The 26,993-nt window shown below is 45.4% G+C and overlaps 1 protein-coding gene across 1 annotated transcript in view; it reads left to right on the top strand.

Annotated features, from left to right (window-relative positions):
- Nucleotides 1-26,993, top strand: part of LOC144767358 (peroxisomal acyl-coenzyme A oxidase 1-like) — a 575,229-nt gene that overhangs the window by 311,073 nt on the left and 237,163 nt on the right. Inside the window, exon 7 of the mRNA XM_078650828.1 lies at nt 59-228. Coding sequence (XP_078506954.1) covers nt 59-228 — 170 coding nt within the window. The remainder of the gene's footprint in view (nt 1-58; nt 229-26,993) is intronic.

Genomic DNA, 26,993 nt, shown 5'->3' with positions numbered 1-26,993 from the left:
AGGATTTGCCAGTTACCATATTGAACCCTGTGTATAGATATTTGTTGCCTTTCTTCAGGTGGAGCCCAATGGAGCATATGTAAAGCCGCTGAGCGATAAATTGACGTACGGCACCATGGTGTACATTCGCACCCTCACTGTCAGAGCGGCCGCCTACAGCCTGTCCAAAGCATGCACCATCGCAATCCGATACAGTGCTGTGCGACACCAGTCTGAGTTGAAGCCTGGGTAAGAAGGAAACAATTTTTGTGTAGTGTATCGTTCAACCACCCACCACTTTTATGTAAGACACAGCGATAAAAGAAACATTGACAAGATCACATGGTTGGTGAGGATATGGTCGGAACCCCAGAGATTCTGCATTTCTCTATCTTTTGTAAACTAGCTAGCTTTGAATTACTCTCTGCCGGTAGACTTGAAAGGGCCTTATTGGTAAAACTCTCAGTACAATAATATTTTTAGCTGACCCACCTCGCTGCCTGTGTCTGCACTGTGGCTAAGGCATTTCTTGGAGTCTAGCATACCTCAGATTTTCCATTTCCTGTATTTCAGAACTTTGAACAATTTGTTAGTATTTTGAGATGGACACTTACATAGCCATTTACCGATCAGTCACAGGGCATTGGTAGCATTGTTCTACTCTGTAAGGCACTGTCTCTGGGTAGCTCAGGTAGGGCAATTTCTAGCCATGGATAAGCCTCCTGTCAAAGCCAAGAAGACATTCTCAAAGTCCTCTCAAACTTGTTGCCTTAAAAATATCTGACGAGATTACACATATTTGGAGTACATCTAAGCATGTACCCCAGGAGTGCAAGATTAACTAATTTGTTTGAACCAAAATATTGAAGGATCCAGAGAGTAGATTTGGATTTGACCTCGTAGAGCCTGCTTCCTATGGCGAGCAGTATGTCAGAAGTCCTTCTCCTGCTTCTGCATCAAACAATGGCACAAACATATCAGCCTGTTGATTCCATGACTTCTGAAGTTGAAAAGCAAAACGTTTATGAACTGATCCATACGTCCTCTGTGAAAATCATTTCCTTTTCCACTGACAAACGGTTTTACTCATTAATGACAAAGTCTCTTGTACCTCCACAATATAGTATATGCTCCTTGACAACTGTCTCATCCCTATTTTCGTCATCAACTTAAAAGTATTGCCCATCACCCACCACTCGTGCATTGACGACTTCCCAATCATTTCTAACCAAATAAATGTTTGCGACTCTTCCCTTGATGACTCACTTATCAACCTAAGCATCCTTGTCAAGAACCGAGAAACATTGATAACCCAGAAATCACACAGTACATGACTGGCTCACCAAGGCCTCTTCAGCTAAAACTTTGGGCAAGATTTATATCTTGGCGGAGAGAGAACTCTGTTGCAGCAAAGACTAAGTTTCCTCGCCACCAAGTCTATGGTCAATTCACCCACCCGTTTTAAATGCAGGCTAGCCATAGTTTGACAATGGCAGAGACTACTCCATCTCTGTCATCATCAAACTTCTATGACACATGGCTAAGTTCCATCAGAGGTTCGGCTATATGCTCACCCGCCTAATTTAGATGTGTGGACAGATAGCCGTTTTTCAATGCCCGTCACTACCAGAAAAAACTGGTGTTAAAGAACATTGAAAAAGAGGAAACTCCCATGGAGGGAGGTTTTTTTTTTACTTTCAAAAAGAAAATCCCACTTTGGGATTTTCTTTTTGAAAATCAAAAAGAATTTTAACTTTGACGCGCCAGCAAAGTTACAATGCATTGGCAGAACCTGCCTTGAATATGGTTCCTGTCAGTGCTTTAAAAGTTCGGTGGGCTGTTGGGCATTTCAAAATTTGGTGGGCTGCACCTCCAGCAGGGTAACTGAATAATTTACTCCATTGATCTACAAAGGACGGGCATCCACCCTAAAATAAATCAGGCCTTTTGTTTATTTTCAGCCTCAATTTACTCCCTATACTCTCAACAATTCCTGTAATCATGGAGGCGTTTCCAACACAGGTGTAAGTGGAATTACATTAGTGGATTTTACACGAAATGTAGATGAGAGATTTTAAGAGCCTGTCTAAAAGAACATCTAGTGCCAAAACCAAATTGTTAGACTACTGGGATGAGAAACCTCCGTCTTAATATATGGATGAGCTCCCACAAAGTAAGACTATCTGGTGTCTTCAAGTAAACTGGTTTCTGTAAGCAATCCTGAGCTTACCGATAGTATCTTGGTACAAACAGCATGTCATACATGTAACACATAAACAACAAAACCAAACCATTACAGTTAAGAAATACATTTAACATTTGCAAACCAAAACTAGTTAAAATAAAACAGTTTATGAAGTGGAAGGATGCAGAAACTAAGCCAATGGGATGTAGGTACCGTATGTTATTATAATACAAAAAAGGGAATGAGAGGAACAGTTAATGTGCCCAATTAGTTGTTCTCTCAAAATACAACATATTACATGGTACAGAACTATCAGCCTCTAATGGGTTTTAGACTCAGACTAGTATAGTATAACTACTCCCCAATATTTGTTTTTCTTGAATGATTCACTTGCGTATCAACTCCTGTTGAACTTGCTCTACAGGGTGACAGAAACCTTTAGTATGAAAATGGAAGTGACCTCTCACCCACTAAAGTGGCATGCTTCATCATCTGGGTTACACCATAGCAAGCACCAATCATGATGCACCGCAGGCTCTATGTGAGCGCTTGGAGATCTTTTCTGTTGTTATGTATTGATTGGGCTGTCTAGGGTCCAGAATGGATGGTATTATTGTGTCAGGTGATGGATTGTAAGTTTGTATGTTTATTAAAGTAATAGATTAAAAGCCTACCCTGCACAAGATTAAAAGCAAAGACTAAGTATGAGGATGTTGACATTATTGGGGAATCTTCCTCATATTCCCGATTAGTTAACATGTTTCAGGCCTTCTGGTTAACTCCGTCATCTACAGGTTTTTTAGGACCTGACTGGAAATCCTACAATAGCTGCTCTATTTAGGCCCTACCTCTGTGGTGGTAGTTGACAAAGATCACACCTTACAACCTTGGCATTGGGATCATCACTGGTATCCTGTAGCGGAAAGACAGAAAATCCTTAATAATGTTAATTCTGCCACCAGAAAAGCGACCCTAAGTACACACGTACATCAGTTTGTATGAAGGTCTGATCACCTATATCTGCACCTCAGCAGGCTTTAAGATACTGATAGGAAGAACACAGCTCTTACCCAGAGCAATGTGGTGCAGCACACTGTGGAACGGTAAACCAAAACAAGTCAGGGTATGTTTAGACCTTGGGTCTCCTACGTGTAACTCATGAGCTACTGGTGTCTCGCCAACACCCTTCAAGCAGTTCTTTCACAGTACATCTTTCAGAGGGTTCATGCACATTAAAGAAGAGCGCTAATCTCAAGCCCCTTAGAATGACAGCCACTCGGGCAAATGGAAGGGCCTCATAACCACACACCTTATTGGTCTTTGAGCTGGCTGTGCAACATGTACATATTTATCCAATTTCAAATCAGGAAAGTCACAAGGGGTCCTCCACGACTTTCCCAGTTTCCAAATGTTTTTAGCTTGGTGTTTTGGTTCCGTGTTACTGTTCGGGCGACAGATGCTTCCGTTCCTGAAGTGTGGGGTGGGGGGATGGGAGGGGTTGGAGCTCCTGCTCCGGTTTGCTTTGTTTTTTAGAGCTAATGTTTTCTGCACCACTTTTGCTCCGCTACATTTGGGTGAACACTCTCTGCACACTGCTACGCTTCCCTATGCACGGGCCCTGGGCATTACCACACCTCCACTACCCCAGCTGAGCCGCCCTGCGGCCTGACCCCCACCATGGCTCCTCCCCGGCGATTCTAACGTGCTCTCATCACTCCACCTAATGTCCTGGAATGTTAACGGCCTCCTGGATAAGATCAAGCATGCAGCCGTCCTGAAATACGCCCAGCGTCAGGCGGTGGACATCCTCATGCTTTAGGAAACCCATTCGCTAGGTCAACACTGCCCCTTCCTCACCCGCTATGGTTACGGCGCTGTCTGGCATTCTGGGTTCTGTAGGGGGTCCAGAGGGGACGCCATTATGGATCCAGGACTTGACATTGCGTCTTCTCCTTCTACTTCCAGAATTGCTCAATCCAATCTCCTCTCCTCGTGGGCGGCCAGTGTGGGTTTTGGAGACGCCTGGAGATTGTGGCACCCGACTGCTAGGCACTAATCCCAAACTTCTGCCTCTCACCACACCTATGCACGCCTAGACTATGCTTTTTTGCTGGTTCACGACTGCCGAGCGCTCCAGGCAATCTCTATCCTCCCGAGGGGCCTGTCTGACCATTCCCCAGTGCTACTTCATGTGGGGGCCCTTCCCCATCCTCCCGGCCGCTCTGGCGACTCAATGCTTGGTTCCTCCAAGACGAGGAGTTCAAGGACAGCATTGGAGCTGAACTCTGTGCCTACTTTGCCACTAACCAGGGCTCCATATCCTCCTCTCGCACCCTTTGGGAGGCCAGTAAGGCCACTAATGGGGGGTTCGCCAAAGGCCAGCTGAAACTCGCCCGCGAGGCACGTGACTCCCAGCTAACACAACTGAAAGCACAAGCCACCCTGATTGAGGAGCTGGACCCCGGGGATAGATCTGAAGTCCAGGAGCGGAGACTGGCGTTCCTGCAAGACGAGATTCGACAGACCTCTCTGAAAGCTGCAAAGCTTCTTTGACGTTCGTCTGTGGCTCGAGTGTATGGCTGGGGGGACAAAAATGGGATGCTCCTTCATCGCCTCGCCACTTATCCCATGGCCAACCGTATCATACCTGAAATGGCGGACATGGACGGAACACTCCACCGTGTGCCGGTGGCAGTGGCCCAATGCTTTGCCTCTTACTACGCTACTCTATGCTCGACCCTGAGGAGGTGTCTGACGCTATTTCAAGCTTGGCGGCTGGTAAGACTCCTGGGCCGGACGGACTTCCACTGGAGTTTTATTCGTCCTATCGCGGCACCCTGCTTTCACCTCTAGTAGCCATGTACAAGGAGGCGACTGAGTGCGGCTCATTTTGGCCGCAGGCGGACCTTGCTACCATCGTAGTGATCCCCAAGTCCCAGCCCCCCCTCGCAGCGCTGCCCGGACTACCGTCCCATTTCACTCAATACGGAGCTCAAGATTTTTGCTTCCGTACTGGCCAACCGCATTCGCCCGCATTTAGCTCAACTTGTCGACCCTTACCAATGCGGCTTTATGCCTCTCCGGGGGACTAGACACTGTATCCGACGCCTTCACCTTGCCCTTATGAATCGACACCTGCTGACCCCCTACTTGTCCCTTCTCCTTATTGACTTTGAGAAGGCTTTTGACTCTGTCGACTGGAGGTACTTGGACGCGGTGTTGGACCAGATGGGCTTTGAATTGGCACTCCTTTTCGCAATCTGGTGCGGTTACTATATCATTGTCCCCGGGTGCAGGTCCTCGTTAATGGCACTCTGTCCTGCCCCTTCCCCATTGGAAGGTTGTACGCGGCAGGGCTGTCCTCTTTCCCCGATCCTTTTTGGTCTAGTTATGGAGCGGTTCGCTTGCCTTGTCCGCAGCGACCACTCCATGACTGGCTGGAGATGGCCGGGCCTAGTGGAAGAGAATAAGATTGCGTTATACGCGGATGACGTGCTGCTGTTTTTGGCTGACCCTGCTTGCTCAGGACCTCACTGCCTTTGGGCCCTGGCCATTTTTGAACAAGTATCCGGCCTGCGGCTTAACTCGTCCAAGTCTGTCCTTGTCCCCTTACATCTCTCACGCGAGTGCTTTGATTGGCAGTCGTTGATTCCGCTTCGGTGGCTGTCTTTCAAGTACTTGGGGATTTGTATTTCCCTTCTCCCTGACCTCGCATGGGAGCTCAATGTCACCCCGCTGGTTAAGCGGATCCGCGTCGAACTCCTTAAGTGGCGCACGCTGCCACTGAACCCATTGGGCAGGATCGCCCTTTACAAAATGATGATCCTCCCCCGTTTTTTGTATGTGCTCCAGAACACACACCTCCTTGCTAGATCTTGGTTCCGGGAGATGGATGGCATGGCCATGAAATTCCTTTGGGGGGGTCAGAGGTCCAGGCTGGCCCTGGCCCAATGCCGAATCCCACCTTTTGATGGAGGTCTCGGAATGACGAACCTCTACTATTTAGCGACTCGTCTACTCACGATCCACGATTGGTTTAATGGCGGCTGGTCCGACCCGGCGTATCGCTTGGACCTACACATCTTGGGCTTCTCCTCTGTCCAGGGGATGCTTTATGGGGCTACGGTTTCTCATGCTCTTCCCGAAGTCACACGCGGAGCATTCTTGGCTTGGCATGCATCAATACGACATACTCAATGGGTGGGAAGGCTGACTCACTACACTCCCTTGTGGTGTGGCACCAGGCTTTGCGAAGTTGCCTCTGTCAGGGTTTCGACCATGGGACCTCATCGGGGTATCTGTAGTATCCTCATGTTATTTCTATGTACCTGTATCTAGCTGATCAGCCCTGTGTGAGAGTTCTCTCTGGAATCTTGGTATGTGGAATGTTGGATGCATGAGAGACACAGTTGAGGATGGGCTGAGCGGCAAATAGGTCTGCTCCTGGTGGGGCTGTTAACTTGTACCATCTTATATACTAATAAACTACCATCTATATGCACCTGTTCCGGTCTGCTGTGTCTACCTATTTACACCTGGACCTGTGGGACTTACCCACTACATTTTGGCGACGAGGATGGGATGTGGGACTTACCCACTACAGTATCCTTGTTGGGTGACGTCTGGAGAGGTACCCATATCCGATCCTTCCAAGATTTACAGGCTAGGCATTCCCTCCATCCCTCTCAATTCTTTTGCTACTTACAGCTGCGCCACGCCCTTCACTCCCACATTCCAGATGGCACGTCTCTGCCCGAATATAGCCCACCTGAGGCGCAATTCCTGACCGGGGATCTGGGGAAGGGTGGAATCTCTTGGATTTACTGATCACTCGTCAATATTAGGATTGGAGAGACGCCCTGATCGCACCTAGGACAATTGCGGTATCAGCAAGACTGCGCCTGGTCCAAGTCTATTTTTTGCACGCCGCCTATCTTACACCCCTGCATCTCCACCGCGCTGGGCTTCGGCCCGATGCTAACTGTCACCACTGCTCCCACCCCAACGCTGACTTTTATCATATGGTGTGGCTCTGCAATGCAATTCAGGGGTATTGGGAACTGTTAACACAAGACCTGACAGGGGTCCTGGGCTGGGAGGTGCCCCTTGATCCGATGCGTGTTCTGCTGGGCGTCACCGACGGTCTGGACGGTTCCAGGGTTGAGAAGCTCTTCCTCAATACTGCATTGGTGGTTGCCAAGAGGGACATCGCTGCTCACTGGCCGAACACCGCCCCTTTCACTCTAAGGCGCTGTCGCCGGGGGGTGGACTGGTGTGCTGCACAGGAGCGGCCTCTATATGTAGCCAGGGGGTGCCCCGAGAAATTTCATCGCATGTGGGAGAAATGGGTTGGGGTACTCGACGAATGAGATGATGATGTGGTCTGCTCTCCAGGTGCTCATGGTTATGCTATTCTGGATTTCTTTCTGTGATCTTGATGTCATTGCGATGTGTTTCTCCCCTATCCTTCTAATGTACTATGTAGCTCAAAATGTTGCTGTCTGTTGTCCAAGTCAAAACTTAATAAAATTGATTGTCAAAAAACATAATTGTTGATGGGTTAAAGGTGCCATAATGGTTGGCACGTCCATCTTTTCGGTAGGGCAATTTGCAATCTTACTGGGGAAGGGTTGGAGGAAGTTCTGGGTTGATGCTGGATGCTTTTTGTCCATCCCATATCATCACACGATCCCACCCAGAAATCAAGCCCTGAAGAGGTGTCATGGACAGAGGAGTTGAAGATGTATTCCCAAGACCTACCATGTAGAGATCACTAAAAGTCAGTCATATGAAACTGTGCCATAGTGGCGTGAAAGGCTCCACAAGCCTTGGTGATGCGTCACTCATGGTGATCCGAATTTTCTAAGTCGATACCCAGAACAAGATTAGTGTCGCCCCCCACTCAGATAATTGAACGTAGGTCAACTGCCAAACAGTGCTTAAGGATGGATTGGAAAACATCTGGACTATCCACGTTAGCCCATATGTATTTTGTACTGTGATATGTGTATATCCAATAACACCCTGCTCCAGGAGATATCGACCATCAAGGTCAATAACAGACGTGAGCTGTTAGAAGGGAACCTGCTTATGTATGATAATGGTGACTGCCATGGAATAGGAGGAGTAGGATGCAAAGTATTAAAAGCAGCTGCATGTAGTAAGTAGCTGCAACTCTCTTCCAGGCAATAAATGGGTCTCCTGCTAAAAACATAGGGGCCGATTCACATAACTAAATTGAAATAAAATTCAAAAACGTACGACTTTTGGTATTCTCAGAAGGCATTTAGTATTAGTAAAGTTAGGACTCCTAACTTTACTACTACTAAATGCCTTTTGTGAATACCAAAAGTAGTAAGTTTAGGATTTTATCTAAGATTAGTTCTGTGAATCAGCCCCATAATATTCACCTGATGGCGATTGAGATAGGACAACACCTGTTGGCATATTTGAGGATTATTAAGGTCTCTGACATTCCAAGTAACAAATGTGATGGAAAGATCACAGTGATTACAGGTGTGTACCACAGAAACCTGGAAGGACAGGACTAGCAGGATAGTGTAGTAATGTTGCCAACCTGATGCCAAAATATGATATAGGTTTGTTGTGATGCCTAATCACCCTGACACCTCCTAACCAACCCATCCACACCAGGACCAAATCTCCTAGTGATATCCGCAAACAGTGAATATAGTTGAATCCAAAGGACAGAACACAAACTGTAGAAAGGATCATACTCAAAAAGAAAAAACTCGGCCTAAAGCAGGCGGTTGCCTGAGCACTGATAAGGAGGTTGCAGTCAGCCAACCATTGTAAAAAACCATGGTGCAAACATTAATACTCAGTGGAAACATATAAAAATCAGGCAGGAGGATCAACTTGATGTGGCATCAATCCAGAAACAATCTGTGTTAGTAGTGCCACAGTTCTATATTTAAAAGAAAACAGGCATTTGCAACCGGCATAAATGGAAAGAACAGCCCAAACACAGTAGCATTTATTTATTTATTTATAGTGTAGCATATGTGGACAGCTATTTCACCTCATCAAGAGGTGAACTGGCTGTCGTGTCCTCAACGCAATAACGACAGACACGATATATAATTTTAATGTAGAGCTTTATTGTCTACCTCTTGGTCGGTCCCTGTCCCTACTCTAACTAACCCTTATCCTGTCTGTGCTCCTCCTCTTCCCCAGCTAGCTCCACCCACCCAACTACTAGACTGCTGACTACATAACATCTCCCCCTTTCTTAACAAAATTAAATTAACTTCTACCAAGTTCGCACTTGTCCACTCAGCCCCATGAATCGGCAGACAGTCTGTTTGGGCCACAGGAAGGTGTCCCCATGCATGAGTTCAGATTCAATCCGGTCTTCAAGCATCAGTAGGGTTGAATCAGTGATGGGCCTGTCTTTGGTCGATCCTTCTGTTGTCTCAACACAGACATCTTTGACTACAGGAGCGCTTTCTTGAAAATGTGAGACATTGTGCGTGAACTGCTCGTTCTCAGAGTCCACAGTTGTCACGATTTCTTTTTGTTGTGTGACTACTGATATCTCGGCGTGGCAGTGGCGGTCTGTTCTCCATTGTGGCACTTGTTTTTCTAAGCATCCGTTTGTGAGTTCACTTCTTTTGTCCATTCGGTCAAGGGCATCAATGCTCTTGTGCTCACGACCCTGCATATTGGACAATAGAGCACTGAGTGTCCTGGTTCGGTTTTGGGACTCATATGCAGGCTCTATTGTTCCTATCTGCTCCCACTCGCGTTTGTCAGTGTTGAACTCCTTGAGCATTGGGGCATGGGCACATTCCGTTCTCGTCCCCTCTTGTCTTTATGATGCTGATCCATCTTTGCCAACACACCTTGTCTTCTTCACGGAGTGATGAGACGGTCCTTTTTCCCGCCAATGTACAGTGTCCCATATAGTTGTCTTTTTTCCAAAAGCCCTTGGAGTCAGCCTCGCAAACCCAGTCAGGGGTGACGGTATCCTCCTCAGGTCCGGATAAGACTGCAACGGAACGAACAAGTTGCTTCATGAGGTGATCGATTGTTCCGAGCCATCGGCGTGAGATGTGTTGCTTTGGATGGGTGGAACAGTCTCTGAGTCCAATGTCCGCTCAGGTGATCGATGCCATGGGGTTTGTCGTGAGCTTGAGTCCGTTGATCCGAGTGATCGTACCGACATGTCCTTTGACTCAGAGAAGTCTCTTGCTGATTTCCTTCGGGACCCTTCTTTCAAGTGTGTTTTGACTGACACACTTCTTGAACCGGTAGACTGTGACAAACTGCTTTTAGAGTCAGAACTGTCTTTGGGACATTTCTTGGGATATGTCTCTCGACATGTCTTCCACGCTGTTCCCGTGGAGAGACTGTCTGACAACCAAGCATTTATTTCTTTTGTGTGGTAAATAAATAATTAATTACCGGTACTATTTTTTAATATAATCAATAAAACAGATAGCTCAATAAATAAGAGTCAGGATTCGAGGTATCTTGAGTCTATAGGCTTTAATCAGGCATAAAGGACAGGACCAGGACAGCCTGCATGGGAATAGACGGATGGCAGCTGCCGGGGGCAGGAATCGGGAACGGACAAGGGGTAACTTTCAGTAACAGTGTACAGTATATATACCAAAACAATTGCATTACATTCAATACAGTAGGCATAGCAGTAGGCGTGACTCGTAGCAGTCGCGAAAGATAAGGGCAAAATGATGTAACAAGAAGGCGTGTACAGGGCGTATACATAGACATGTGATGTAAACGTAACAGAAATGTCATAAACGGGGCGGAAACATGGAGGGGGCTACCTGAGCAGCTGGGACCTCTAACCTAGTGGTGCGCGCAAACGGGCAATGACGTGTTACCAGGGAGAACTGGGGGCTATGACTTCTGCTCTAGAAGAGGAGACTAAAGTCTGGAGTGTCAGAGCGACATGTACCTAAGGCATATCTAGTATCTAGTGTTTGGAGTACATATTGATGCGTGCATAATTCTACATGTATTGCGTGTGCGAGGAATATTCTATGAATATTAATACAGTATTTCTCTTACATGGAGACATAAAGGCTAGACCATGACGGAAACTATTGATGCGATGCAGTAGCTTAGGAATGCAGAGAAGGAGGGCCGGACTGATAACTAGAAACATAACATACTCTTGGCAGATGGAGAGGCAGAGCCAGGCCGGGCCGGGCACTGCGAGGCATGAAGTAAGCGAAGGGTCAGGGATGCAGGTGGGGGCTGTATCGCTCCTCGGAGAGAGTTCAGGAGACAGGAGCTGAATCTGAGTCCGGGCCCTTTTGAGGCCTAGAAACGGGGACAATTCAATGAATTAACGTGCACACTGTAAAACGTGGCAACGTAGGTTTACATAGGCCTAATATTCGTTGTTTTCATGAGGACTGGAAACTGACATACTAGAGATGGACACAACTGTAATTGCGTCTTTAATCGATAAGAGGGGAATACATGCATATCGATCATGCACATATAGCATAATATGGGGAACACGTAGGCACATACAACATGGCAAAATTTACTTTTCCACATTCCCTCCTTGTGCCCTACGTTTCCATCAGGAAACATCTATATTCATGATACCATCTATCATTTCATATAGCATCATTTTCTCGTCTCGAATTGTCTTGGAACGGGGTTTAGGACTAGGGATACAAGAGGTAGCACACATGCCGCAAATCGCAGGGCCACATTGTATACAGAGGCAGCAACTGAATATGATCATTACTGCAATACCTAGGAATGACAATACTTTCCATCCCCAGGCAGATATAATACTCCAGAGCCAACCGGACCATGTCCAGGTGCCTGGATTCTGGTGTAACTGATGGGCAATTTTATGAAGTCTGGTTATAGCTGAATAAACAGACGGCGCGTTATTAGGAATGAAAATGCAGCAACTAGATCCGATGACTCTACATGCTCCTCCTCTATCGGCCAGTATGACGTCAAGAACGAGACGATTTTGGAGCACGACAAATCTCATAGCAGATTGCTCTTCGGTTAAGTTACCTAGAGCAGAAGTAGTCTCATTCACTACTGCTTCAAGGGTTCTGGTTAACCTACGGATTAGTTTACTATTCTGGACAGGTCCTATATAAAGAAGAAGAAACCTTTATTGAAGTCTTGATACTGTTTCTAGAGTAGTTTCAGTTTGATCGACAATTGTGGACTCGATCTCCCTTCTATGTCTGACGTGTACTAGATGTGTGTTTCTGTGATAATCAGATGGGGCTAGAAAAACTGGTGGCAGTAGGAAGGCAATGTAACATGTTCCATCCCAATCGAGGGGCAAACGAACATATGCGGTCTGACCACAAACAAAATAAGAATGACGTGAGGCTTTGAAAATATATTTCCCACTGTCACTATACTCGACAGTAGTAGTACAATCACTATGTCCTACATGTGCGGAACCATTCTTTCTGACACATAATTCGCCTTTGACTGGTAGTACTGAAATAGCAGGCAAATCTGGAGTAGTATCAGACTGAACATTCAGGACCATGAAATTCGAAGAATAATTACCTAAATCATATACTTCATTTTCTAGATCTAACCCTGTTCTATGGGAGAGACCTTGCTTGTCTGGGAAACATGTTCTATTCAGAAGGGACATATCATTGGAGGATGACGTTAAAGTGGACCATGCTCCACACGAACCATTATGTGAAAACGGATAAGGAAAGAGTGGCAGAACTCCCTTCGGTGTCTGGAAAGGGGGGAGTCGACCACACACCCAACAATTAGTGGCATTGCTGGTCTGGTGTGAATAGTGCAACATTCTGATAAATGTATTATTTCGCATAGCAAGACGATAGGACAGCTCGTGAGGAGGCAGATCACTAAATGTGTGCTCTACTGTAGCATTAGGAAACATATGTACATGTGGAATTGGAAAACATAAATGTAAAGCATAACTTGTGCAGGTAACCATAAGACTCAAAAATAACAAGAAACATAGAACAATAATACATCTTCTAGAGTTTTGACCAACTCTCTCACTATGGGGGTCTATCTCATACATGTCAGGAACCTGTCTAACCGTTTCACCCGAGAGGGACTTAGACAATTAAACTGGCTGACTTATTTTACTAGACCGAAGTTTCATTTTATACTCCTGTTGCGGAGTTTTCTCTAACAGGGGAACTTTGAGTTCAGAGTCTGTTTTTAGGCAGTCTTTAGGTATAAGGCAGTCCTTAGCAAAAGTCTTTTCTCGTAATCCATGGAATTTCCTTATATGGCTCAGGTGGACCCATCCCTTCCTGCCTTCAAGTTTTACGGCGGTCCTTGTTGTCAGTAATACGAGGCGGGGCTCCTTCCAGCGGGGCTCCAGCGGACTTGAACGATCAAAATTCCTCACCAACACCAGGTCACCTGGAATGACTTCATGCGGTTTCACCTCGGTGTTGTCTGGAAATGCGGCGGCAACCTGTGAACGACAAGAGTGTAGGGCAGACATCAAGGAAGCTAGGTAATCTGTCAGCATATTACTGGAAACGTCTGTAATACTGCGGGGTCTAGGTGTACCCCACATGTTTGGGGGGCGGCCGAATACGACCTCATACGGGGACAGACCTGATCTGGAATGCGCAACCATCCTCATATAGAATAGAGCAACTGGCAGGGCAACTAGCCAGTCTACACCTTTTTCTCTACACACTTTAGCAATTCGGATTTTCAAAGTCTGATTATGTCTCTCTACGAGACCGGCTGCTTCAGGATGGCGCACACAATGGAACTTCCACTGGTACCCTAACAGAAGGGAAACATGTTTCATAAGCTCAGATGAGAATGGCTGGCCGTTGTCTGAATACACGACCCTAGGGAGTCCATAGCGGGGAAAGAACTCACGAACCAACTGCCTGGCAGTGGTCGCGGCTGTGTAATCTGGAACTGGATATGCTTCTGTCCACCTGGACAAAGCGCATACAACTACGAGGACATACTTGAAACCTCGACATCGCTCCATCTGAATATAATCCATCTGGAGGACTTCAAAAGGGTGGTCAGGAGGTTGGAATCCACCTTGTTCCACCGGGACACTTTTACCTGGATTGAACTGACAACATATCATACAGGTACGGACTTTCTGCTTGGCTGCAGCTCGTAAATGCTTGTTGAACCAAAGGTTCTGAATACTGTCTAACATAGCTTTCTCTCCTAGATGTGCTGGACTATGTGCGGTATTAATAATGACTTGAACCATAGAGTCGGGGAGAAACCATGTGGCTTTTCCCTTCGTCAACCATCCTTGATCTGTCTGGACCCCTCCTTGTTCGGACCATTTCCTAATTTCTTCGGGAGTAGCATGTAACTGTATGTCTATGACATCTTGTGTAGGGTCCTTAACTGTCATACAAGTAGTCTGATCTGGAGTGAATGTCTGTGTCGTGTTAACTGGAATGTCTGGAGTCTGAGCTGTGAGCTTGGCTGTTCGATCTGCTAGATCATTACCTTGGGAAATGATGTCAGTGACTTTCGTATGTGCCTTGCACTTCATGATAGCAATAGCTGTCGGTAAATGTATTGCATCTAACAGAGCTTGAATGAGGAGACCATGCTGAATCTTGGTTCCATGAGAAGTCATGAAACCTCTCTCCTGCCAGAGCACTCCAAAGTCGTGTACGACTCCGAATGCGTAACGTGAATCTGTATATATGTTTACTTTCAGGTTCTTGGCACGTATGCAGGCTTGGGTCAGAGCGACTAGCTCTGCTGCTTGAGCAGACAAGGTGTCAATACGATGTGTTTCTATAACTTCGGTTTCAGTAGTCACTGCATACGCGGCTACTAGTTCTCCTGTACTTGTTCTCATACATGAACCATCCACATAAAGTGTCAGGTCGGGATTAGGTAATGCAATGTCTGTCAGGTCTTGTCTTGGCTTTGTCATAGTGTTAACAACTTCCACACAGTCATGTGTGGCAGGATTTGGCGTAACCGACGGTAACAGTGTAGCAGGATTTAGAATGTTGCAGCGTCTGATTTCTATGTGTGGCTGGAACAGTGTCAGTTCATAACCTGTTAAACGTGCAATTGTCAAGTGCTGAGTCTGTGTTCGGTTTAAAAGAACTTCCACGGAATGTGGAACTTGTACTGTCAGGGAGTGTCCTAACACTATGGAATCACTTTGTCTGATAGCTAGAGCTGTGGCTGCAACTGACTTGAGGCACGCAGGTAGAGCCTGGGCTACTGGATCTAATGTGCTCGAAAAATAAGCACAGGGCTTGTACTGTCCTGCTTGATCTTGTGTAAGAACAGATAATGCAGTACCATCACGTTCTGTGACAAAAAGTGTAAAAGGCTTACTGTAGTTCGGTGTTGCTAGAACAGGTGCTTGACATAAGGCTTTCTTTAATTCATTAAAACCAAATGTATGCTCCTGGGTCCAAGGGAGGACAGTCGATACGGCTGCCTCCTGTGTCGTTAACTGTATCAGTGGTTTGGCTAGAAATGCATACTGAGGAATCCATTGTCTGCAGTAAGAAGTGAGGCCGATAAAAGCTCGTACCTCCTTCTGTGTCTTGGGCTGTGGAAGACTTGCTATTAACTGGATACGGTCTGGTGTCAACTGCCTACCCCACTTGGACAGTAAGTGTCCTAAGTAGACCACTTGCTGGACACAGAACTGTAATTTGGAAGGGGACACCTTGTGCCCCATCTCGGCCAGAAAATACAGAACTGTAAGTGACGCTCGCTCGCAGTCCCGTTCAGAACGGGCTGTGATCAGTAGATCATCGACATACTGGAGCAGGGCAGTGTCAGTTGGCATGTGAATATTGTCTAGTTGTCTCTTAAGTGCTTGACTATAAATGCTAGGACTTTCTGTGAAACCTTGAGGAGCTCGTGTGAATTTATAGCTTCTTCCGTTTAAACAAAATCCGAAAAGGTACTGGCTGTCTGGATGAATGGGGACACTGAAAAATGCGTTCTTGAGATCGATAACTGTGAAGAACGTAGCTTCGGAATCAATGGCTGTCAAGAGGGATGAAATATCTGGGACCACTGGGTACTGTGGTATGATACATTTATTAAGCTCTCGAAGGTCAATCACTAGTCGATATACGGGAGGTGCATTTGGATCAGTACGTTTAAGAATCGGAATGATAGGAGAATTACATACATTGGAGTCAGTTTCTACAACCACTCCTTGAGCAATAAGTTCGTCAATAATTTTGGATAAGGCTGCTACAGCCTCAGGTGGCAATCTGTACTGTCTGATTCGTGGCAAAACTATACCTTGCTTGAGAGTCACACGATAGGGTGTGATATGCATACAACCTACATCAGTTGGACCTTGCGCCCATAAATGCTGTGGTACATTCAATAATCTTGGATCAAAATCACGTAATACATAATGACCTTTAAAGTCTCTTAAAAACAATCAGACCCCTTCTGGGGAACAGCAAATTACTGCACCTAATTCTTTTAACGTCTTGATGCCTAACAAATTTTCTGGACACGATTTCGTTAGTAACAGATCAGTAGTTCGAGACAATGGACCGACTTCTAGAGTAACTGGTTTCGATATTTCATTAACAATCGGCTTTCCTGAAAATCCAAGGGAAACATTTTTAGAGCCTGAGAGCGGAGCCCCTGGAACTTCGTCATGACTGATAGTAGTCCTACTTGCCCCTGTATCAATCAAAAACTTTCTGTCTTTCCCTAATACTTGACTGTGTACATAGGGACCCTCTTGATCTACAGGTATCTCGATGAGAGGCAAGCCTACCTCCCTCTCTAGGCTGTTTCATGAATACTGTTGATACTCTGGATACTCTGTCTGGGCATACTGGTACATCTGCTGTGTAACATGCTGTGTTGCAGCTATAGGCTGCGGTGCTGGAACTGTCTGTTGTGCATTCTGTGGTGACTGAGAAGTCTGTGAAACTTGTTCTTGTCTAGGCGGACGTGGTCTTTCTTTAGTTTTACCAGTAGCTATGTTGTGTTTCAGAACTGCACACTCGTTTATAAAATGACCTGGCTGTTTACAGTAATTGCAAGTCCCTTTAACGGGAGCTGCAGAATGACTGACTTGATTCGGACCCCTCTTCTGACTGTCTTGTGGAACAGATTGTGCAACTAATACTTTCATTTTCGTGTCTTTCATACGTCTCCTTTCGTGTTCTTGCTCTTCCCTGATTATGTTCTGGTGATACTGGAGCATTTGTAACATCTGTGACGGAGTATTAGCTTGCCAACTACTTTCGACTTTCAAAACTCGATTTTTAACTTGTGGACTTGAATTCTCGACCAATTTGGTAACAAAAAGATGAGGGTACGATTCGCTACTTGTTTTCAGACCACTGTTAATAATAAAACATTTTTCAAATCTAGAATAAAAATCACTAGTGTCTTCGTCTTGTTTCTGTTTACAAGCTGAGATTGCATCCCAATCTTCCTTTTTCGTGGCTAGTAATCTTGGCAAAACCTGTATCAATAACTCGGGCAATTCTTTAACTTTACCCCCAAGACCGGTACCTGGTACTCGTGAATTATCTTCAGCTTCTAGAGCTGTCCAATCTATCTTTTTCTCCCCCACCTCCCATTCTTTTTCCTTGAGTTTTTCATATACCCCGGCGGGCAACAGGACCTTTAACATTTTAATGATATCAGGATACGTGTATTCTCCCATACGGAGCATGTCTTTTAATTCACGATGGAACCCTGCTGGATCTTTGTCGTGACAGGGAATTAACTTTTTCATCTCTAAGAGTTCCATCTTTGTGATAGGGGTGTAAACAAATACTCGTTCTAGATCACCACCCGCTGACCTAACTGGGTGTACTTCTCGTAACGGATGCTGTCTATCTATATACAATGATTTACTTTCTGGAGGTGAGACATGAACAAAATGCGGATTCAGAAACGTTCTATATTTGTGGCGCTGTTCTAGAATGATACTAATTAAATCAGTACCTAGACCTCTCCATCTATACTGGAGTAACTCGTTCAGAACATCATGTAACGGACCTGGATCAGAATGCTGTCCCTCATACAGTGTGATGAGGTGCTGGATCATATACATACCCACCAGTCGCTGCTCGGCTGGGGGCAGTTTCAGAAACATTTGTGCCACTATTTCGTCTGGAAAAGTGGTAGAATCAGTAGTCCATCGGACTGCTGATCGGGCTAGTTCTTGTTCATGCATGGTACTAAGTTCACTATAACCGATTCGTGATTTCAGAATGTGATCGGTAGCTTGGAATATTTGCTCAAGAGAACCCTGTTCTGGTGCTGGAGAAGGGAAAACTTTCTTGTGATCTAGGCGTGAATGTCGGTCGGGAAGTCTAGTTCTACCTACATACGCTATTCTGGAGGTATTCTCGTCGTCTACCTCTTCATTAGAAGAGTCATTTTCTTTCTCTGTTACTTGTGCTGCTTTTCGTTTCTCGTGTAACTTTATTATTTCCCTACGGATTTTCTTGTACATACTCTCTATATAGTTCTGTGTCTTGTGTCTTCCCTCGGCTATATGGTCACTCCACCTGGTCAGGACTTTCATTTCTTCCGGATCTTTATCTGGATAATCTTGTTCTCTTATTAAACAATTACTTAGAAATTTTAAAAGCATGAGCTGAATCTCGACTTTTCTTTGAACCATGGCGTCGCCAATACTTTCTGGATCTACTCCTGTACGGATGAAATGATATATTCTGTCTAGATAACCTTTCATATTCGGCAGGGTGTCCAAATATTCGGTCACCCGTCTTACACGCAATGAATACAGGACCATATCATCATCGCCTGGGACTGGATCATAACGGCATTCGGTAAGGGCTCGCTTGATATCTGCAACTGACTGAAGTTTGGGCGAACGCTGTAACGCTCGTTCATGTAGCTCGAGTAACGTTAGACGTCTGTGTTGAGGCGGGGTTCCAGGAGGACTTTCCCCCGCGGCTCCTAGACTAGAATCGTTGACGGGTATTGTACGGGCTGGGAGAGTGACTGATGTAGCGGGTACATGTACTGTAGGCTGGACCGGGGGTACCGTAACAGGTGCTGCAACGGGTGCCCCGGTGGCTGGAGGAACAGGAATTACATTATTTACGGGAGCTGGCGGAACAGGATTTGCATATGCTGGGACTGTGTCGTCCAGATAGGACGAGAGAAAAATATCGGCTGCGGTCGGTTTGTGACGTAGCTTGATCGGAACTAATGGCGGCGGAAAATTACATGGTGCTTCCGGGTTTGCTTTTGGCAAGCCCTCGGCAAGAAGAGGATACATACCTGTCAGGGCTAGGGTGGCCTGCGGTCTAGGGCCCGCCCCGCTCAGCATTCGGGGGTTCCCGTGTGGCAAAATACATCTGTCGTCCTTGGGAGGGCGTTGGTGGCTGATGTGCGCTAGGCCTGCTTGTCCATCTGTCTTGCATCCCTGTTAGAATGTCTGTGCAGGCTGTCTGTCCTTACTCTGCTGTTTTATGCTATTCCGCCTAATGCGTGAGGTTTGGCATGTCGGGAGCGTCCGCCTAATGCGTGAGGTTTGGTAGACTGGTCGCATGCGTGAGCGCCGTAAGCACGCTAGCTTACGCGACCGCGCCCTGTCTTCTGTGCTCACTATTCTGGACTATTCTAGGGAGAGGCTGTGGGCTCTCCTTTCTCCTCATCTTGTTTTTGGCAGAACCAGCGTTTTGGAGCAAGAAATCACCGGAGGCTTTCGGAGATCGATCCAGGGGGCGTGGCAGTTTCCAGCTTTCCTCGTTTTCAGGATTCCAGGGGAGAAGAGTCGTTTTGAGTGCCCAGAAGGGACGTTAGTCCTTCAGAGAAGTAGAGTAGGTCGTACTCTACAGGTAGGGGCTAAGAAATCAGAGTTCATGGCGCAAATTGTCTTAAGTTTATTTTTCATGTTTTAAAGGTGACAATTAGGCTGCTAATTAACCATTGATGATTTAAATGCACTGAAAGGCTGAATCACTTTATGTTTTTTCTTTTGAACAGTGAAATGCATCTCATTGCTGGCAATGGTTTAATGTTTTCTGAGAAGCGCAAAGCTAATTAATGGCGCGTTAATCCTATTTAATCACAGTATATTTTGGCGCTATTCTTTGCTTGAGATATTTGGCGAAAAGGCCAAAAGGTGGTTTTTCTGGAGCTTATGTGAAAGACAACATTGTGATAATTTATAGTTTGCTCTTCAAACTTTGGTAAAGGAGTTTATTTACTAAAGAGTGGTGTTATTTCTGAATCTGTCGCAATTCACAAGAGAAGAGAATACACAACGTAGTGAATAGAACTGTGATTTATGAATGCTTCTTTACAAGAGGCTATTTGGATTCTTAGAGAGAGTTTGATTAGAGGCTGGTGTTCTAGAAAAATCTCAAGTTTGGTTTTAAAGGTCTTTAGTCAACTTTGGATTCCAGAGTGTTTTGTTACTAACTTTTCCTTTTCAGATCTCCTTCCCTGCTGTTCCCTTCCCAATTCCCTTTTCCCCCCCGCTTGATCACTCCAAGATTCTGTGTAATAATTACATTCGGAATTGGAGGTATCGAGAGGTGGGTCCTTATTACTTCACGACAGACCCTGAGGAAGACTTCGCCTGACAGAATAGTGAGCCCACGAATTATTTTCCTCCCGGTCTGAACGTGAAGTCATAATGACTACCATCAATGACATAATGTCAGCAATCATGCGTATGCAATCAGACTTAAAAGAAACCATGAATGCAACTGCTTTGTTAGCAGCTAAGGTAGACAACATTCAATTGCAGGGTACTCCTCTTCCTGATGACGTTCAGGAAACTGGTGCTAGTAGGGCAACCACTAACATAGCTGTTACAGTGCCCCCCCAGATTCCTTTAGCAGCTCCTGAACGTTTTTCTGGGGACTCTTCCAAGGTGCAAATCTTTTTGACCCAGATAGAGTTACATTTTGCTTGTAGACCAGCTGCGTTTCCAACCCCTCAGTCTAAAATTGCGTTTTTAATTTCGTATTTGACCGGAGATGCCGCAAACTGGGCAGTTCCTTTGGTCAGACAAGATGACACCCTGTTATATAACTGGAAACGCTTTGTGGAAGAATTTGAAAAGGTTTTCGATCGACGTACTGTAACCTTATCAGCAGATCGAGAACTCCTTCAGTTAAAACAAGGAAACAGAGACCTTGTTGCTTATTTGTCTAACTTCAACAGATTGATCGCCGAAACATCTTGGCCAGAGGAAAAAAGAGCAGCTCTTTTTTATCAAGGTTTAAAAGATGATCTAAAAGATGTTTTGGCGCAAATAGACCCTCAACCAACAGTTTGCTCTGATTTGATTAATCTAACTCTGCGATTAGATCACAGACTCTCTGAACGAAGAACAGATAGAAAAAAGATTGACAAACCTAATTGGAGATCTGAAGCTAAATCTAGACCTCAATTCTCAAACTCTGAAGCTAGTTCTGAGCCAATGGAAATTGGAACGTTAAGACAACCTTTGTCAAAGGAAGAAAAAGACAATCGACGAAAGAATGGACAATGCCTTTATTGTGGTCGAAAAGGTCATTTCGTGAAGGACTGTTTGACTAAGCCTAAAGGAAGATTTCCTAACCCTAGTAAGTCAGCAGCTCTGGAAAAAACAGAGCAAAAGTCGGAAAACTAGCTGGCCCAAGATGTTTGAAGGGAGATCTCTTGGGAACCATTGCCTTCCCTTCTGTGAACTCATGTGTCTCTAACTACAAAGCACATTTTAGATTAGCAGTGCAAATCAGGTTAATTCGAGAAACATGCCAAATGGAGGTTTTAGTTGATTCTGGAGCTACTGGAAATTTTGTGGACTTAGAAACTGCCCAACGCCTAGGAATCATCTGTGAACAAAAAGAGACTCCAGAAATTGTCCAAGCAGTGGATGGAAAAATATTAGCTGGAGGGCCAGTAACCATGCAAACTTCTAAAGTCGTTATGTTCTGTGAAGATGCTAAGCAACAATTACATAAGGAAGAGCTCCAATTTGATGTTATCCAAGCACCTCAATATGGTTTTATTCTTGGAATGCCTTGGCTTTGTTTACATAATCCAACCATAGATTGGCGGAAGAGAGAACTGGTGTTTCTGTCTGACTTTTGCCATTCATCTTGTCTAAACACCTCAAAAACAACTCTAAGTCAATTGGCCACAGCAGAAGAAAAAGAAACACTTTTACCTAAAATGTACAAGGAATACGCAGAGGTGTTCAGTGAAGCTAAAGCAGCCCTCCTTCCTCCTCATCGTAGCTATGACTGTCAAATTGATCTCGTACCAGGTTCTAGTGTCCCAAATTGCCGCATCTATGCTCTGTCTGAAAAAGAAAACCAACATTTAAGATAGTATCTTGATCAATATTTGGAGAATGGTTTCATCCGCCCCTCCAAGTCCCCGGCAGCATCTCCGTTGTTCTTCATTCCAAAAGCAAATGGGGAATTAAGGACCTGTATCGACTATAGGGCGTTGAATAAAATCACTGTCAAAAATAAATATCCATTACCACTCATCCCTGTTCTGTTGGACCAAGTTAAGAAGGCTGAAATCTACACTAAATTGGACCTTAGAGGGGCCTACCATTTGGTTCGTATCAGGCAAGGTGATGAATGGAAGACTGCTTTCAAGACTCGATACGGAGTTTAGGGAGAACATGGCGGCCAGATAGAGAGACTGGTCGGGAGTGCCGATCCTAAGCGGCGTGCTACAACCGGGTGAACCGGGTGAAAGATGCAACAAGCTGCAAGTAAGGCAGATTAGTTACACACGCTAAGCCGGGTGAATTAATATGTGCGCGGGTGCGAAAAAGCTCCTCCGACGCTAGCGAGGCTGAGGCACTGTGGGGCGAGTCCTCTGTGAGAAAGGAGGAGGAGATACGGCCGGTGAGTGAGGCTCACGGCAGGCGGCGGCGGCAGTCTATGGAGGACGTGGAAGAGGTCAACACAAGCTGCACCGCGCTAGTAGCGGTGGAAACAGCTGAGGAGGGCGCCGAGAAAGGAGCAGCAGGTCTGACGGGGCTACCCTCACTGAAGGGTTTTGAGCGCTGGAGCAGCGCGGCGCTAGAGCGAGGTAGAGGTAGGCGGGCGGCTGCAAGGCTCCAGTTCTCTGCTGGAGGGGCTGTGGGGAGAGGAACTGCACAAGAGGGAAGTCGAGCACAATTAATTGCAAAAATACCACAGAACTCAGTGGGGGGATCAAAAACCTACAGGGTGCTAGACACACGGCCAAAGGAGAAAAAAAAGAGCCCGCAGAAATTTAGTTCAGGTTACGCTTTGAGGAGCACAGGGAAGCCTATAACGGGAGGCCTGACTCCTCCTAATATACAACAGAAGATAAAAAACCCCTTTAATCCAAGTTTAAAAAGTAAAATAAAATCGCAAACAGGTAGGTCAGGAGCTTTTGGTAAAAAAACTTTAATTCACCCATCGTTAAATTCCTATTTTAAACCTGTCCCTAAGATATTAGTTCTTGCAAAAGGTAGTAAGCAAGGAGAGTCAATAACTGTGGACTGGTCAGATCACTTGAGCCCAAACCGTTACAAAATTTTGGAGATGGAGGAGGCTGCGGTCACAGAAGCAGGAGAGATGGAACCCGAAGCTGATAGTCAGTCAGGAACTCTAACAGAAGGGGCCCCATCGGACAGCCCGATAGAATTAGGAGATAATAAAAGAAGAGTTAATCAGAATGGGCGAGAGCTTGACGGGGGTGAAGAGGAGGGGGCAGCCGCAGGTGATGGGGTGCTACACTCAGATAGTATGGTTATTGCCCTTTTGAGAAAATTAGACCTAGATGTACATCGGGGGTTTGAGGAATCTAAAAGTAAGCAGGATGGTATTAGGGAGGCAGTGGGTGTACTGGAGGCTAAGTTTGATGAGTTAAATACACGGACAGGAAAACTGGAACAAGAGGTCAAGGAGATGCAGGAAGCAGTGGAAGATAACTGTAAAGAGCTCGAGGAGATTAAAAGCAGAGAAAGAGTATACGAAGAGCGGTTAGAGAGGTTGGAAAATATGCAGCGAAGAAATGACCTGAAGGTTTTGAAGCTACCAGAAGGAAAAGAGGGGGAGGATTTAAAAGGTTTTGTAGTTCATTTATTAAAATCGGAGCTGCAGTTGGAGGAGTCTGAAGAGGAGATTGCTGCTGACATACAGAGGATCCATCGTGATCCCTTCAGACTGAAGCCAAACCGGTCTAAGCCTAGAAGGGTGTTGATTAACTTTCTTACGTATAGTCTAAAAGAAAAGATTCTTGCTATGGCATTGAAAAAGGGCTCTCTTATGGCAGGAGAAGTAAAGATTGAGATTAGATCTGACTTATCGGTAGTCACTGCAAATAGGCAGTGGGAGCTGGGGAAGCGAATTGAACCCCTAAGGAAATTGGGGGCGACTGTGCAGTTAAAATTCCCTGCTTTTTTAAAAGTCATGTGGAATAACAAAATGTACTCCTCTAGATTTGTAGAAGATGTAGATAACTTTTTGGAGTACTGCCAAGGCGGGGGTGTATAGTTAACTGGTGCAGTTCGGGCTTACGGCCTGTGTAGCTTGTAAATATGTAATTAGAATAGAATAACAAATTAAAAAATTTAAAAAAAAATGGTTTTTGCATAGAAGCAAGGGTAGCACGTCTGCTGGTGACCGGCACTTAAAGGGCCTAGGTTTGGGCCTTAGAAAGCTGGAAGGGTTTTCCCAGGGAGGGGGGGGGGAATGGAGAGGGGGGAGTTGGTTAGGGCTTAGACCTGGGGGGGGAGGGATAGGAAGAAGAGGGGGAGAAAAACACAAATGTTCTCAGATGCCAAGGACCACCCTGAGGGTAAGGATTCGGAGATTAGTTTACGATGGTGGAGGGTAAAAGTGCGAGGGTAAAAACACAAATAGTGAGATGGGTGTCATGGAATGTAAATGGTTTAAGGGTTAAAGCAAGAAGAGACAGGATCTTGAAGTACTTAAGGGACACTCCAGCTAATATAATGATCCTTCAAGAGACTCATTTAACTGGGGAGGAGTGTAAACAATTCTTGGGTCGACTGCGGTGGATAAGGCACTTTTTCAGTTCACCACAAACAAGGGTTACTAAAGGAATATTAGTGATAATTAGATATGGGCTGGATTGTCAGGTAATGAACAGCATAGCTGATGAGAAAGGGCGATGGTTGATAGTGACTTTAAAGATACTGGGTTCTTTATACAATATTATTGGTTACTACGGCCCTAATCAAGACGATGTTACTCCGCTGCTAGAACTTACACACGAGATGACTGGGCTTTCAGGATATATAGTTTTTGCTGGAGATTTTAACACTGTATTGGATGCCAAGCTTGATAGATCCGTTAACAGCAGAGCCCAGGGAAATTGTAAAATGGCGGCCAGTGTTAAAAACATAATAGAACAATTTGGGCTTTGTGATATTTGGAGGAGGCGGGCCGGGTCTGGGCTTGGATATACATATTATAACAAAAAATATAATCATAGATCCAGAATAGACTTTTTCCTGTTAGATGCAAGACTAATTGACTATGTGAAGGAGGTGGTACACATAGGGGTTCATTTGTCTGATCACTCAGCGGTTTCCTTAGAACTGGAAAATGTGTCCTGTGTTGTGGATTCAGTCTGGAGGCTGGACCGTACAGTTTTGTATGATCAGGAAGCAATGCAGTCCCTTCAACAGGAGCTCGAGGTATTTATAGAGCATAACACAGGATCAGCCAAATTAGATATTGTTTGGGAGACAACTAAGGCCTTCCTTCGAGGCAGGTTGGGCGCTCTGGGGGCTAAGAGAAGGAGGGCATACCACCAGGAAATAAGGACTCTGGAACAGAACATCCGAAAAAATGAAATTAGGATTATAAATTCAGGGGGCGCTCCTGTGGGGGAGATCCTTCAAGAGTTGGAAGGGTTAAAGGAACAGTTGACTGATGTAATTAATAAAAGGGTGAAAGAAAGATGGGAGGCTGCTAGGCTGGATCACTTTGAATACGGGGAAAACGCAGGCAAACTTCTAGCTTGGAAGGTTAGGAAGGATCTGGTCAAAAATATGATAAAAGAGGTTAAGGTGGGTGCAGAAGGAAAAGTAGCCTCAAACACTAATGAGATTGTGGAAGCATTTCATAACTATTTTTCGGAAGTATATAGTGAAGAGTTACAACCAGACAAGCAGGAGATCAATAAGTGGGCTAAAGTTCTAAAATCTGCTACAGAAGAACACCGAAAGATTTTGAATAGAGAGATCAGGCAGGAAGAAATAGAGGAAGGGATTAGGAAGGCAAAAAAAGGCAAAGCACCTGGTCCCGATGGCCTCCCTGTAGAGGTATACAAGACTCTGATGCAAGGACTGGCACCATTATTAACAAAGGTGTTAAATGAGGTGTTCTCTGGAAACTTGAAGATTCCGGCATCATGGGATCAGGCAAATATAATCATCATACCCAAACCTGGTAAATCTCCTACAAATATGGATTCATATAGACCCATTTCACTCTTGAATAGTGACTACAAAATGTTCACCAAGATCTTGGCAGATAGGTTGGGCAAAGTGATCCCGTACTTTATTCATGAAGATCAAAAGGGATTTGTCAAAGGTAGACACTTAAATGAATTAACATTTTCCCTGATAGGTAGTATAGATGTTGCGGTTGAGCAGGGGCTTCCCCTGGCGGTGGTGGCCTTGGATGCTGCCAAGGCTTTCGACCGTGTAAATTGGGAGTTTTTGAAAATTTTACTTGAACATCTTCAGTTAGGGAAAAATTTTCTTCAAGCGATATCACAACTATATCATACGCCGAGTTCTAGGGTCTTGGTTAATGGAACACTCACAAAATCTATTAGAATTGCGCGAGGAACCAGGCAGGGATGCCCCCTGTGCCCACTCTTGTTC

Source organism: Lissotriton helveticus, chromosome 7 (genome assembly GCF_964261635.1).
Source record: "Lissotriton helveticus chromosome 7, aLisHel1.1, whole genome shotgun sequence".
Classification (NCBI taxonomy): Eukaryota; Metazoa; Chordata; class Amphibia; order Caudata; family Salamandridae; genus Lissotriton; species Lissotriton helveticus.
This window is presented reverse-complemented; position numbering and strand designations above follow the sequence as displayed.